General features: G+C 36.2%; 2 protein-coding genes across 8 annotated transcripts; both read left to right on the plus strand.

The window, feature by feature from the left end:
- Positions 1-2,362: 2,362 nt before the first annotated feature.
- NOL (NYC1-like protein) lies at positions 2,363-7,177 on the plus strand. Of its 4 annotated transcripts, none has more exons than XM_086572821.1 (13): positions 2,363-2,670; positions 2,749-2,817; positions 3,293-3,354; positions 3,453-3,539; positions 4,159-4,297; positions 4,581-4,624; positions 4,714-4,799; positions 4,977-5,034; positions 5,125-5,175; positions 5,900-5,950; positions 6,031-6,072; positions 6,809-6,919; positions 7,040-7,177. In XM_086572821.1, the coding sequence occupies exons 1-13, from the start codon at positions 2,421-2,423 to the stop codon at positions 7,085-7,087; spliced, it is 1,098 nt and encodes a 365-aa protein (XP_086428947.1). In that variant the 5' UTR covers positions 2,363-2,420; the 3' UTR covers positions 7,088-7,177. The 4 variants fall into 4 exon arrangements, with proteins under 4 accessions (XP_086428947.1, XP_086428948.1, XP_086428949.1 ...); XM_086572822.1 differs by having other exon boundaries at positions 2,749-2,787; XM_086572823.1 differs by having other exon boundaries at positions 2,365-2,670; positions 4,230-4,297; positions 4,576-4,624.
- A 2,569-nt stretch (positions 7,178-9,746) lies between these two features.
- On the plus strand, positions 9,747-15,263 carry LOC147485664 (Leucine-rich repeat protein kinase family protein). Of its 4 annotated transcripts, none has more exons than XM_086570215.1 (9): positions 9,747-9,886; positions 10,199-11,831; positions 12,019-12,152; positions 12,553-12,793; positions 13,061-13,266; positions 13,350-13,402; positions 13,606-13,717; positions 14,196-14,526; positions 14,967-15,263. In XM_086570215.1, exons 2-8 carry the CDS (start codon positions 10,487-10,489, stop codon positions 14,478-14,480), a joined length of 2,376 nt encoding a protein of 791 aa, XP_086426341.1. In that variant the 5' UTR covers positions 9,747-9,886; positions 10,199-10,486; the 3' UTR covers positions 14,481-14,526; positions 14,967-15,263. The 4 variants fall into 4 exon arrangements, with proteins under 4 accessions (XP_086426341.1, XP_086426342.1, XP_086426343.1 ...); XM_086570216.1 differs by lacking the exon at positions 9,747-9,886 and adding an exon at positions 9,967-10,105; XM_086570217.1 differs by lacking the exon at positions 9,747-9,886 and having other exon boundaries at positions 10,204-11,831; positions 14,969-15,263.
- Positions 15,264-15,289: the final 26 nt, after the last annotated feature.

Below are 15,289 nucleotides of genomic sequence, written 5' to 3' on the forward strand. Positions count from 1 at the left end.
ATACGGTGTTAAGAAGGACCATCAGACTACTACTAATCTACTATAAAAGTTTTTTTTAATTTTCTAATTATTTTGCCTCAATGCCTAAAAAAATATGGCAACAAATATAAAATGAGGAAAACGAAGACCACTGATTTGAAGGGAGGAATGCATGCCACACCCATAACCATTGAGGCAATGACCAATAACTCGGTGCAAATGAAGTTTGTGAGATGTAATTGACGTGGATGAAAAAAGATGTACGCGAGAAGACTAAGGGGCTATTTGTTTTTTTGGGTTAAGTTATAAGAGGGTCTTATAAGACCATGTGTTATAAGAGGGTATTATAAGATGGTTTTATAAAGTGGTTTGTTTTTCATTTTAAACTCCTCTTATAAGCACTTGTAAAAATAGAAAAAACAAATACACAACATCTTACAGATGGTTATTTGACAAATATAACCCTGCTTTACATCACATTTAACTTGAATAGATTAATTTGAAACAAGCGTATAGTTTGATTTTCGATTTCAAATCAATTTTGATAATTAGAATATCGATTTTAGGAAACTGCTTTAATTAACGGTGGTGGTGGTAGTGGTCTTAATAGCACGATGGTGGTGGTAGTAGAGGCGATGATATTGGTCTTAATAGCACGGTGATGGTGGTGGTAGTGGAAGTAGTGGATGTCTTAATAGCACAGTGGTGGTGGTGTACGGTGATAGTCTTAATAGTATGGTGGTAGTGGTGTACGGTGATAGTCTTAATAGTACGGTGATAGTGGTGGTGGTGGTGGTAGTAGTAGTAGAGGTGATGATATTAGTCTTAATAGTACGGTGGTGGTGGTGGTCTTCTTAAAGACGGTGATGATGGTGGTGGTGATAGTCTTAATAGTGATGGTAGTGGTGGAGTGATGATTGGATGGTGATGGTGGTGATGGTGGTGGTGGTAGTGGTGGTGGTGATAGTGGTGGTGATGCTTTTAATAGTTTGGTGGTGGTGGTGGTGGTGGTGGCTAGGGCAATGGAGTTATTTGGAGAATAAGATAATGAAAAGGGAAGAAGAGAGAAATGAAGCTAGGGGTATATGGTTGGGGGTGTTTGAGTCATTTTTCAAGTTATAAGACTTATAGAGTTGAAGTAGATCCAATTTTGGTACTTATAGAATTGAAGCCTCTTATAAGACATTTATAGTAGAATGCCTCCTATAAGAGGCAAAAAACAAACCCAAAAAATGTCCAAAATCACTGGGCCACATCTTATAAGAGGTTATAAGAGGCAAAAACAAATGGCCCCTAAGCAAAGGAGAATGGTGGAAGAGAAGAGAGAGACTCTTACTTTACTATTTGTTTTCCCTTTTTTCCTTTAATATTCCTCATTCATTCGTGAGATATTAGTTTTTTTTTTGTGCCACATCATGATCCCAAGCCAATCAGGTGCGACTTCGTTAAAAATTTATGTACTAGGGCCATGTGTTGTAGTCGCACGTGGTTCCCACGTAGGTACTGTCTCTCTTCTTTAGTTCTTTTACACCTCTCTCTTGTCGTCTGTTGGCCCATTAGAAAAAGGTACAAAGAATAGCATAAAATAAGGGAGAGAGAGGCGCGTGAGATAAAAAAAAAAAAAAAATAGAAAACAAAATCACAAAATTACAGAAGTAGAACGGCAGAATCGATAAACAACTTATTTTTATTCAGATAACTCAACCACGCTACTTATAAGTAGTAGAGATGTTCTAAAAATCAGTAGGCGGTGGAGAACACCTAGCGCCTAGGCCCTATTTGGGTGAAGAAAAATGGATCGGAGAAAGAATCGGTTAGGCACTAAGATGCGGAGATCGGATTAATCCGGGTTTATTTAATTATTTAAATATATATATGTAATAGTATACTACTTGATATATGTAAATTTACTACCTAACTTAAGTCTATTCCGTCCAAATTTTAAGCAATAACATGTAAAATATTCTTAGAGTGATACTATTTATAATTTATTTACAATTGATTTGTTTTTTTTTTTGTACAGAAGAAGAAGCAAAAGAAGAAAAAATGGAAGATTAAGAAAGAATAAAAAAAAATTAACGTAATTGGAACAACAACAGAGATGGGAGGGAGCGAAGAAGACCACAATCTATTTCAGCCTGCCCAGTTGGAACTTTATGTTAGCCTGTCCTATTGGGTTTTTGATGTGTTTGTGGGGCTTGTAATATGAACGTTTAAATTTTTTTTTATTTTGATCGGATTTTATAAATTTTACTTAACTAAGCCCAAACACATAGCCCCGACTAATCCGTCCAGCCCAAGGCCAATTTATTAAGGTCTGGAAATATCATAACCAATCAACTGAAGTATCGATATGTATCTTCTAATATTTCGATATATTTCAGTAGGCAGCAAATGGCACAATCAGTTTTATCCCGTTAAAAAAAGAGGAGTGTCCTCCAATGGCTTCACTCCATTTTCCCGCCATTTCTCTCTCCTCTCATTCCTTGAATAAACCCCCTCAACTCTCTCTCCTCTCTTCACTTCCACATTCTTCAAATCTTTCTTACCACATCTTCAATTTCCACTCATTTACTTCCCGCCAAAAACTAGGGTTTCAACCTAAGAACTCAATAACAGTGTCTTCAAATCAGCAGCAGATAGAACCAATGGTCCCATCTTACAATGTATTAATCACTGGTTCAACTAAAGGTCAGTTTAAAACTGTACTATTATGCCAAATTTCATGTTGAATTTTTTTTAAGTTGGTTTGGTGTTTTTTTTATTCAGGGATTGGATATGCTTTTGCTAGAGAGTTTATTAAAGCAGGTGACAATGTTATCATCTGTTCAAGATCAGGCATGTTCTTAGCCTTTTTGATATGCTGCATTTAATTTATGCTTACCTTTATATGCGTAACAAAATCATTGTTTAACTGCCCTTCTGGGAATAATATCATGTCCACGCTGTATTTGGGCTATGTTCCAGCAGTGTCCATGTTGAACTGGTATGTTCGGGATGACCTGTTTAGTTTGCTGTAGAGAGATACTAAGTTCACTTTGGTTGAGTTAGTAAACTGACTTGAAGAACTCTAGTCTGCCGTTTAGATACACAAAGGTTCAAAATGTTAGTCAAGTATCTGGGTTTAAAATGACGTTTTCGTAGGATCTTTGGGTGAAATATACCATGGTGCTCTGATTATCTAACTCTAGGTTCTAAACTGGATATATTACTTAAGGTGATGCTAAGTCGACTACGTGGAAAGAGTGCTAGAGTTAAGTGAATTTTGAAACTCATTATTTGTTCTTACACATATTCACCTGCCATATTACAGCTGAGCGGGTGCAATCTGCAATTCAGAACTTAAGCGAGGAGTTCGGGGAGCAGCGTGTGTGGGTACTTAGCCTTTTCTCTTTTTGTCTTTTTCGTTTCATATTATCATTCTAATGTAGTTGGGCCTGTGCTATTGTCTTGAGTGCCATTTTTTTTCGTAGGGTACTACCTGTGATGTTAAAGAAGGGAAGGATGTGAAGGCACTGGTTGCTTTCGCATGCGACAAACTCAAACATATCGATATATGGGTATGTTAGTTAGAACTGTTTTCTCCTATAGTCCTATATTACTGATGATATTAGTATAAAATGAATACTATTTTCTACCCTGTTATACAGCTATTAGGTATAGGCTGCAGCCATAGTGAACCTGATATGTTTGTTTATTTGTTTGTATGTCTGGTTAGTTTGGGGCGGGGTGGGGAGAGTGGGAGGGGTCACTGAGGGGATTAATAGAAGGTGAAAATTGTGCCTCGGTTAGAAGTTGTCAAATCAGCTCCTGGTAGTCAGTATAGAATGAAGCCTCAAACAAAGATATCAGGAACTTTACTACTGTGAATGTTTTGCAGCCAACTACTGAAGACTCAAAGTCACTGACCGATTTGAAATTTAACTAAAATTGGCTGCATCACACTTAAGTCATTATGTGGTTAGATAAAACAAGCTTAAGTCTGATTACAAGGTAGTTTATGGTTGAAATTATCTTGTGGATATAGGGCTCATCTGGTTGTCTTTTGGGTATTGTAGTCTTGTGCACCATACTTATTATAGTCTGACTGGTTATGTTCTATTTAAATGCTGTAAGTTAAAACTTTTTTCAACTGATAATTAAGTTGTCTATTCAAGTTATATCGTTCTTTCATATTAGGGCACAGTGTTTCGTGATCTCAACTTTCTGTCTCACTTCCATTTTTCACTGGACTTTGGGAAAGGATGCAGATCAATAACGCAGGATCAAATGCATACAGCTACAGGCCATTGGCAGAAACTTCAGATGAAGATCTTATGTGAGTTTCTGTGAGAATTTTCTTCTGGGATGTATTTCTTTCTGACTTATTGGTCTTCTTTTCGTGATTTCATATAATCATATGTAGCACAATAATGTCTCTATTACGGAATAGGTTTGATGCTCAAGGTCCATCTTAAAGTAACTGTATCATCATATGTGATATCTATTGGAACATGACATGGAATATGACAGTGTAGTTAAAACCATTGGAAAAATCTATCTCTTGATTCACCCTCTTCAATCATTTATTGTTTCTGAAGTAATTTTCTTATGTAGTGAAGTTGTTACCACGAATACCCTTGGCTTGATGATATGTTGTCGCGAGGTGAATATATATGCGGTTATCTGTCGTTTAGTGAATTTGTAAGTTCCACCAAAGTCCAGACCTGGTTTATGGGTGATAATGATCTGCAGGCAATAAATATGATGTTGAACCAGCATCGAGGTGGTCATGTTTTCAACATGGATGGAGCTGGTTCAGATGGAAGACCGACTCCTAGGTATCATGTGTTTCTGCCCCTTATATTCTTCCTTTGCATATTGTAATCTTTAAAACTTTTAACTGATGGGACTAGCATCAAGATTATTTAGCTCTGTCGTGTACCTAAATGTTTTTACGATTTTTATGATTTTAAGAGGTAAAATCAGGTTTGTTTTTGCCTTATTTTGTTTTCCAGGTTCGCTGCTTATGGAGCGACAAAGCGCAGTGTGGTGCATCTAACAAAGTCATTACAAGTCTGTATTAAGCCTTAGTAGGGGTTTCTCCTCTCCTCTTTCTGAGCTCTAGTAAAGTTTGATGGAACAATTTGTCTAATTATTCCCCAGGCTGAATTAAAGATGCAGGATGTGAAAAAAGTTGTTGTTCACAACTTGTCTGTAAGTTCTTTTCTTTGTGACTTTTTTCATATCTTTTAGCACGAAATAAGTTTGGAGAAGAAGAGAGAAAAGAATATATAGCTTTAATAGGTTTTAACCTTCTCTCACACATCTATATATAAGAAACTAGTAGGGTTTACATAATAAAAAAAATCCGGTTAAATGTAAAGTCATATTTAGTTATTGAATAAGAGAAGAAGGAGAGAGAAAAGACTACATGGATTTAATTGGTTTTGGCCTTCTCCCACGCATCTATATATAAGAAAGTAGGAGGGTTTATTAACATCCTAAAAAGTTCAGGTCAGGGGCGCTGCCTCTGAAGTCAGAACCCCCAATGGACCGTCCACAAGCAACGTAACTGCCCGACCCTTAGATGCCCTCCGCAAATGTGCCCTAGGAGTCTAACACTATGAAACAAACTCTAATGTTGGTTCATTTCTCTAACCACTGACTATAGCAACTTTGAACCATGGTGATCCTGTATGGTTGTTTTTCTCCTTACCGTTTTGTGGGCCCCTGTATTTATTAATTGGGCATCCTGACTACCTGATATTTAATAAAGTTTTTACTCGGGAGGGTTAATAATTAGATTAGTTTCTGCTTATCCCATTGTGGTTTATCACTCTTGGAACAAATTGGTTCCTCACCATGCCTACTTTTATTTATTTTATTATTTTTTCTGGATACTTGATTTTCAATTAAGCATTTTTTCTTTTGTTCACAGCCAGGAATGGTTACAACGGATCTTCTCATGTCTGGGGCTACCACTAAGCAGGTTAGTCAAGGAGTTGTTGGTTATTGTTTCATTCATCTGCAGGTGTTGTGTTGGCAACTAATGTATTGCTGCAATTGCAGGCCAAATTTTTCATTAATGTATTAGCAGAACCTGCTGACGTGGTAAGATCTCGATATCCTAACAAACCCAAGTTGAATAAGCTAATTGGGTCATTTGGGTGTATGGGGTTTAGCTGTTAAGCAATACATGTTTACTGGGTTTCGCTCACTTAAGAAGCCAAGTATCTGAGACTTTTGATTTAAATGTCGAATGGGAATTCTAAAACCTATAACTTTTCAAAATACAAAACTTTATACTTAAGTTACCTTAAGATTTGCTCTTAAGCCCAGGATAAATGCCTCAAAGATAAATACTGTATGCATTTGTTAATTGCCTATTTTGATAAAAAAGAGTTACTCAATTGGCTTAGATCAGTCTTACCTACAGTTCCTTTATGTTTCTCTTGTCCCATCAAGTCTCAGATTTATTTGTTAGTCAGAAACATTTGAAATAAGAAATTTTTGTAAAGTTGCCTGTCTTTTGACAAGATTATCTCAATCAGCTTAGATGGTCTGACCTATGGTTGCATTGAACACGTTTACTTGATCCAACCAAGCCAGTGACGCCTTATAGAGTTATAGTTGAACATTCTGTTCATTTGAATACTAAATTCTTGGAAATTCCCTAAGCTGAGAAAAAAGTTTCTCAGTCAGATTTGGTTGATATACAAATAATCTTAGATATGATGCAAAATTGTAGATCTACAATACGAAGCTTTTGGTATGCAGTGTAACCTTCATATAATGTATCTGTATCTAGGCAAGTTCTCACTTCCCTTTCTAATTGTTCTTATTACAGGTTGCTGAATATCTTATTCCCAACATTAGATCCATCCTAAGCAATGGGTCAACGAAACCAACTTACCTTCGTTTCCTGACTGGATTGAAAGCCTACTCCCAGATATTCTCAGTCAGTAATGTTATATTCTATTTGTTTTACTTGAAATTACATTCTCCTAAATGATCTTTATAACATCTTATATGCTGTATCTGTGAAGATGAATTCCTTCATTTCCTTGTTCTTGTGCAGAGATTTGCTTTTGGTGCCAGAAGAAACAGATACGTGCTTGAAGATTGAAAGATATTGTGAGTAGTATAAATACATGTAAGATTTTGTATCTTGTCTCTGTATAAATCTTCATTAACAATTAACATTGGGCGATTTCCCCTAAAATGGACAGAATGTTATAAAGAGGCACACCGACCATATCCCCTATACTCCAATCAAAACAATTAACAAATATATCTTAGTTGGTAACCTTTCTGACTCGTTCCACTGCTTAACCCATATAAAGACGAGACTTTTATTAGATTATGAGCACAATGGAATGAAACTGCATTGTTTGTTTTGCCAAAGTTAATGAAAATGGTAATGATCGTACAATGACATTATTCGTGGGTCTCACTATCTTACCAATATCCGAATGTTGGCGACTTAAGTTGTAGGAAGAGGGACCCCATTTGTTTACTTTTCTGTTGCAAAGTGAGTAATAATGCTTTGGGACCAATGAAATGGTAATAACCAAGGAAAGTTATTTGGTATTTGAACCATATTGGAATATATCTTTATAAAGTAAGAGTGTATGACCATGATTACCTTTATATCTTGTTGCTATGAGATCTGCATGTCTGTGAGTGAAAGTTGAATGGGGACTTGGGTATTTTCAATTGTAACGAAAGAGATCATCTTGTACTTCCAAAGTTCCAATAGAGTGAGAGGGAAGTTTTTACTTTCTTCGGAAAAAGAGGTATCTAAGGTGAGGGAGCTGCTTAGTACTTTGAAATCATAGGATTTCTTTTGCGGTTTGCATTGTTTGACTCATCAGGCTAAGTTTTGTACTTATGTAGGCTTTGTGTTAAAATTGGATTTATTTCGTGTCTCACAGTTTCCACACAAACACTGATGAAAGTCGTTGGTCCCGTTTTACTAGGTGGTCTTGGGATTAAATTATTAATGCTCTGACAGAGTCACAGTCACCACCTTTTGGAGTTTGATCTATATATATATTTTTTTCATTTAATATTGACATGCTAATGAATCGCCACTCTTCAATTAATATCATGGCTGTAAGTTTTATGTTAATAATCTAATGTGAAGTACTAAGGTGTGTTTATTCTTATGGAAAGGAAAAAAAAAAGAGTGAATTATTTTTTTCACAGTTTTAAAGGCGTTTGTTTACCCACATTGGAAAGAAAATTGACTTTTCCATATAAACAAATGGAAAAAGGAAAAAGTTTTGTAATTGTGAAATTTTGTGGAAAGGAAAGGAAAGGAAATAGATAGATAGGTGACTTACTACTAATACTTTGTGATCCAACAACACAATTATTCTTTTTAGTAGTTTTTTTGAAACAAACATGATTATTTTTTCTCCAGGTTTTCTTTCTTTTTAAGGTTTACTAAACACATACTTATTTAAAATTATTTTCTTTTCCATTCCATTCCATAGTGAATGAAACTTATTTTATTTCTTTTCTTTCCATGTGAGTTAAAATTTAACAAACACACTCTAAATTACTAAAAAAGAAGTCGTGATGAAACATTACCAACTATTTGATCTCATACGATATAACGGGTGGGACCATTGAAATATCGGCCACGATCCCATTCCCCATATGACGGACGAGGTACTGAGATGGGATCCATCATCCATGAAAGACAACCACCCATTTCATCTTTAAAGTGGTCATTGATGAAGTGCTGAGACAGTAGGTCAAGCAGTACTTTGAACGTCAGGAGTCGGGACGCATCCCGCATGTGATTGAGATCCTTACCCACACTTCCAACTTGCCTATATTCTATATCTAGGCAAAGTGGCAAACCCATACGTCGTGACGACTAGGAGCTGTGTGACCATAGCTGGTAAATTCGTGGACGTCAAAAATTTAGTACGAAAATTATTTGTAAAAAATCTGAACATTGGGATTCTAATTCGTTTAAAAATTCAGCTCAAAATAACGAAAAAAATGTGAAACATATAATTTGTGTTTTATACGAATATAATACGATTTATTTATATTTTGTTGTATTATAAGTTTAGAAGGTAATATTTTATCCAAATTGTAAGTGTTTTTTTCATTTAAAAGATACAAATCTTATTATTCGGTAATTATAAGTCTAAATTATAAAATTTGAATATTAATCCTTAGATTTGAAACATTCGCCTTATTATTTATATTATACGGAAAAATATATAAAATGTTTATAAAACGGAGTATTATAGCTATGTGTGTAACAAGTTTCCTATTCAAATTGTATGTCACGTTCACATCTTTGAATCTAAGATGTTCAGTACCAATTATTTATGTGTGTAGGAAGGATGACACACATGTCAATTCTTCGCCCTGTTGGTCACGGTTCATAATCACGAGTCTCAATCTTGAGTGTCCTTGACTGGCATTCTGCAAATCTATGAAAACGCGCCAAAAACACAAAACACTTGTCAGTAAACTATAGGTCCACATCAACGATAGTGAAGCCAAAACCCGCCAGAAAACAGAAAGCAAAAGGTTTCCAATATTTGAAAACAACATTCCTCCTAAACATAAACACACTCTCACATTCCTCCCTAATCACTCCATTTCCATCCAAAATAAATAAATAATTTTACAGAAACGAATAAAGATTATACTGGCATGCAAAAAGAAATAAAGAATCTATCTTTTACTTTTTCACTTCATTCACTCTCAAAGAAAGAAAGAAGGAAAAAGATGTTGATTGTTGTTAACTTGCTATTGTCGGTTTGCGAGTTCACAAGATATGCCGTGAACTCATTTCCAGCTCTTGTTATTTTTGTACGTTTTGATCCCGTGTCTTTTGAACTGTCTCCATCTCTGAAACATTTTACAGTGAACTCAAGTACAGTTGATTAAGCCGGTTAGCTTTTTTATAATGAATTGAACTTGAGTTGAGTTGACTACTGTGATTACTTTCCTTATTAATATCTGATTAATGTAGTAAAAAAACAGTGTTTTCCTTAATGATTATAATTATAGAAAATGTTGAGAGTATCGAGATATTATGAGTTTTTTTGTCACTCTGTCTCGTGAATGTGTTGTTGTTGTACACAGTCTGAAAGTGGAATGGTTTCTTATGGTAGAGATGAATTCATGTTTCTGACTTTGCTCAGTTTCGTCTGTGTTCTTTACTTCTTTCTATTTATTTATCTGTGTTTTTTGTTTTTTGCAGTGCAGTACGTCTTGGGTAGCTAAAAGAAGAGCTCATCAGTCTTTGTAAATATATATGGTGAATCTTTACAACTTCATTTTACATGGCTCAATTCTAGTGGTGTTTCTGCAAAATGGGTTGGTTTCCTTTACATGATTATTATCAAGCTCTTCAGTGCTGAAATGCTTCTAGCATGCTTGCTCAACTTCATTTCCATATAATTTCAAAGGTTGGGTTCTTTTATTATTATGCTGTTTCTGCAAGCTCTTTAGAGTTGAAAAGCTACTCAGTTGCTGTTTAGTAGTAATTATGGGTGTAGGAAGAAATTTCAGTTCCACCATTTTTCTACTTTTTGTTGTACTTCTTTTGATTCCTTGCACTGAACAACTACAAACTTCTCATGCCCATACTCTTTTGAGAATCAAGAAGCTTTTGAACTCTCCTTCTGTTTTAAGCACTTGGAATACCTCCACAGATTTCTGTAACGCAGAACCTAGTGCATCACTTACTGTTGCATGCTATGAAGACAATATAACCCAACTGCATATAATTGGGGAAAAGGGGACTTCATCTTTGCCTGAGAATTTCTCCATTGATTCCTTCTTTACTACTCTTGTTCGTCTTCCAAGCTTGAAAGTCCTCTCTTTGGTTTCTCTTGGACTATGGGGTTCTTTGCCTAGTAAGATTTCTAGATTGTTTTCACTTGAGATACTTAACATTAGTTCTAATTTTCTATCTGGTGCCATTCCTCAAGAAGTGTCAGTACTAAGAAGCCTCCAGACACTTATTCTAGATAATAATATGTTTAATGGTAGTGTACCCAAATGGATGGGTGAGCTTTCTCTCTTGGCTGTTTTAAGTTTGCCCAACAATTCGTTTAGTGGGTCTCTGCCGAATTCGTTGAGAGGATTAAATACATTAAGAGTTCTTTCACTTTCAATGAATCAATTTTCTGGAGAAGTGCCTGATCTTAGTGGTTTGACAAACCTTCAAGTTCTTGACTTGGAAGACAACAGATTTGGACCTGAGTTCCCCAGTTTGGCTAGTAAGGTAGTTACTCTAGTACTGAGGAAGAACAAGTTTAGCTCTGCCATTCCTGAGGAACTGAGTTCTTATTACCAGCTTAAATGGATTGATATTTCTTTCAATAGATTTGTGGGACCATTTCCAAAGTCATTGTTAACTCTGCCTTCAATTACTTATCTGAATATTGCGGGAAACAGATTCACTGGCATGCTTTTCGAGAACATGTCATGCAATGCAGAACTTGATTATGTGGATTTTTCGTCGAATCTTTTGACTGGGAAGTTGCCAACCTGCCTACTTTCAGATTCTGAAAATAGAGTTGTCAGGTATTCTAAGAACTGCCTAGCCAGTGGAGAGCAAAATCAGCATCCTTATTTCTTTTGCCGCAATGAAGCTTTAGCTGTGGGGATATTACCTCGTAAGCAAAAGAAACCAACAAGAATGGCTAAAGGAATTCTTGCACTATCTATAGTGGGAGGAATTACTTTAGGAGTTTCACTTATTGGCCTGTTGATTGTTCTTGTTAGAAGAGCACAATTTGGAAAAAGAACGATGAAAATTCCTCGAACTAGATTAATACAAGAGAATGTGTCAACTGGGTACTCTTCAAAACTGCTTTCTGATGCAAGTAAGTTTTCATATTTTGCTTTCTCTTTCCTATGTACTACATTGATTAAACTTTGATGAAAAATCTAAGCTCTCCAGTGGAGTTTTACTTAATGCTGTTCTTTTCTTCGGATTCTAATACTCAATGCCATTTCATCATTTTATTTCAATTCAAAGTTTCACAATTGATTCTTTCCTATTGCTTGAAGGATACATATCTCAGACCATGAGGCTAGGAGGACTGGGACTTCCACCTTATCGAACATTTTCTCTGGAGGAGCTGGAACGTGCTACAAGTAATTTTAATACTTCATCTTTCCTGGGCGAAGGCTCTCATGGCCAGGTATGCTGTCTCATTAGTCATTTATAATACACTGGGCACTGAATTCAAATATTTCCCTTCATTTCTGATACACCAAGGACATACAAGGACACTATGAGTAGTCATACCCTGAATATGTTTATGAAAATTTCCCTGCATACCCGTGTCAGCACGTCTGGAAAACCTATATACCTAGTACTTCTTATCAAAAGCCATTTTCATAATGAGTTGGGCCACCAGACTGTATTTATATGTGCTCTGGTGCCTTCAACTCTACACCATATATAGACATGTTTGGCTTCGCTATAAGTTGTAATTTTGTTGTATGACTACAGTACCAGTAACCAAGTTTTTACGTTTTAAGATTGAGTTTTTGTAACATGCTTATTTCAAAACTGTTGTGCTTTTATCTTGATCACAGATGTACAGAGGCGAGCTGAATGACGGTTCACTTGTTGCAATTAGATGCTTGAAATTGAAAAGGAGGCACAGCACTCAGAACTTTAGGCACCATATTGAACTGATTTCGAAACTCAGACATCGCCATTTGGTCAGTGCTCTTGGACACTGCTTTGAATGTTACCTGGATGATTCAAGCGTCAGCAGAATGTTTCTTGTATTTGAATATGTTCAAAATGGGACACTTAGAGGGCACATATCTGGTAAGTTGATCTTTTGGCCTTATAACTAGAAGTATTTTGTATGAACATTCTTCTTTGTTTTCGACTAGTACGTTAATCAAAATCGAGCAATGAGTGAAAGCAATGTCCCCTCTATGCAGCATGCAAAATACCAGGTATCTGCTTATGTTTCTTATGTAGTGATCCTTGACCTTACCAACTCTGAGGGGAGGCCCTTACTTTCTTTGCATACTGACTTGACTATTTCATTATCAATAGTGATTTTCATCCTTGCACTTCGTTTGGCAGAGGGACTCACTGAACAAAAACTTACCTGGACACAAAGGATAGCAGCTGCGGTCGGAGTTGCAAAGGGGATTCAGTTTTTGCATACTGGAATAGTCCCTGGTGTATATTCAAATAATCTGAAAATAACAGATGTTCTCTTAGATAATAACCTTGCAGCTAAAATCAGTAGCTATAATCTTCCTTTGTTAGCAGAGAATGTGGGAAAGGTAAATTGTAGAGTAACTCTTTCTTTTAAGTAAATATGTTCATTTCCGTTATAGAAAATCAATTGATTTCTTCTGTCATGCAGTTGGGTACGGGAGTTCATTCCAGTGCATTAAAAGAGCATAATGCTCGTGGAAGGTTTGTCATCAAAACCTTCTTCAGCTTTTTTTCATGAATTATGAACTTGCATTTATGTACATTCTAGAAAAATTTCCTGACTGAACCTTGTGTTCAACTGAAAGTGTATAATATGAGATTGGTATTACCGTTTTGTGAGTCTTATAACAGTGATGGGTGATGTAAACTATCAGTTGATTCCTTTCTGCCATGTTACTTTGCAGGACAATAGACGCAGATAAGGTCGATGTCTATGATTTCGGAGTAATCTTACTAGAAATGATTGTTGGAAAGTCAATCTTGTCCAAAGACGAAGTTGATATTATTAAGGACCAGGTAAATTGCTTCTACATTATGTTTTCCTATATTTGAAGTAATATGAAGATATTCTGACCTCGTTCCTCTAGTCCCAGAGAAACAGCTTAAATGTACAGAAAACTTTCTTTTGCCACTTGGTTTCATATTTCCATCAAGTGATTTAGAGTTTAGACAATCCCGTGTTAGGTGTCCCAGGAGTTCAGGAAATCCTTCATCTGATCAAGTGAAACAAAAAAGAAAACCAATTTTCTGACATAGTTTTGCAAAAGAGTTCATCTTTTATAATGCCGACTTTCTCTAAAGAAACAGTAAGCTCTTATATATTGTGGCTTGCCGCCTTTACTTAGAAAGCCTATGATCTAACCAGGTTTGTGTGACCTCGACTAACCTTAAGATGATGCAGATTCACATCATTTTTTAATTTGTTTAAATTAACTGATCATATCATTTTGATGGTGCATGGCGCAACATGCGTTTGGTTATTGTTGTTCTGTAGTTGCAATGGGGCATTACAGCTGACGATGTGAGCCTGATCAGCATTGTTGACCCGGTAATCTGCAAAGCGTGCTCAGAGGAATCAATGAAGACTATGATGGGAATTTGCCTCCGGGCACTTTCCGAGGAGCCAGCTCAGAGACCTTCCATTGAAGATGTTCTGTGGAACTTGCAGTTTGCAGCTCAGGTTCAGGATGAGTGGAGAGGAGACTCCCAGTGTCAAAGCAGCAAAGAGTCACCGGTCTCGTCATCCCAACGTCCATCCTCGCAGCTCACGTCCTGGTGACAGAAAAAAAAAATATGGGGCTTTTCGATGTATCTCATCAACCAATGTATGTCATTCTTTTCTGTTTTCCTCGTTGTGTCTGTTGCTAAGGCTGTGAATGGTGCTTGTCTGAGCCGACTCCCTTTCGTTGACTTTGAACCTCAAAAGTGGATAAAATGGTCAGATACTGTTTTTAGATATTTGCCTAGAATCGAATTTGGGTTGGATCCAGCTTCAGATCTGAATAATATCTCTTAACTTACATTGGAGTCATTTATGAAGTACCTTGAGCAAATATCTAGTTTTCTAATTAATTAATTTGCTTTTGAGCTTGCAACTCTTGAACTTCTCTATTAGAATTGTTTTTTCATCTTTCCTTTCTCCCTCGTCTCTTCTGTAGGTTGTAGTGTGTTCGACCTTTAGACCTTATGTATCAGGGTTATATCTTTTATTGCATGTGGTTGTACTTGAATAATGAAATGGACTAATCATGTTTTTTCATTTCAGAGATGCAGACATCATGGAGTTTCTAGGAAGAAAGGAAACAACAAGAAGGATGAACTCCCCAGTAGGCACTCAAATCCTCTGCTAGGCAGATGTGGTGAAAAGTCACACAGATCGTCTTGCAATTTCTCTGAATGGTTTTTAAAAATGTGGCTGCTGTGGCCAACCTTATTGGTACACAAGAATGCACTCAGAGTTTTGGTCAACTGTATCATACTTGTCAAACGGGCAAGCTCAATATATACATTTTACTTTTGTAATTGACTATTGAAATATTGTTCATCCCTCCTTTCATGCCCATAATTTGGCACCAGCTTCAAAAGTTG

The sequence above is a fragment of the Coptis chinensis genome, chromosome 7, assembly GCF_015680905.1.
Source record: "Coptis chinensis isolate HL-2020 chromosome 7, ASM1568090v1, whole genome shotgun sequence".
Taxonomy (NCBI): Eukaryota; Viridiplantae; Streptophyta; class Magnoliopsida; order Ranunculales; family Ranunculaceae; genus Coptis; species Coptis chinensis.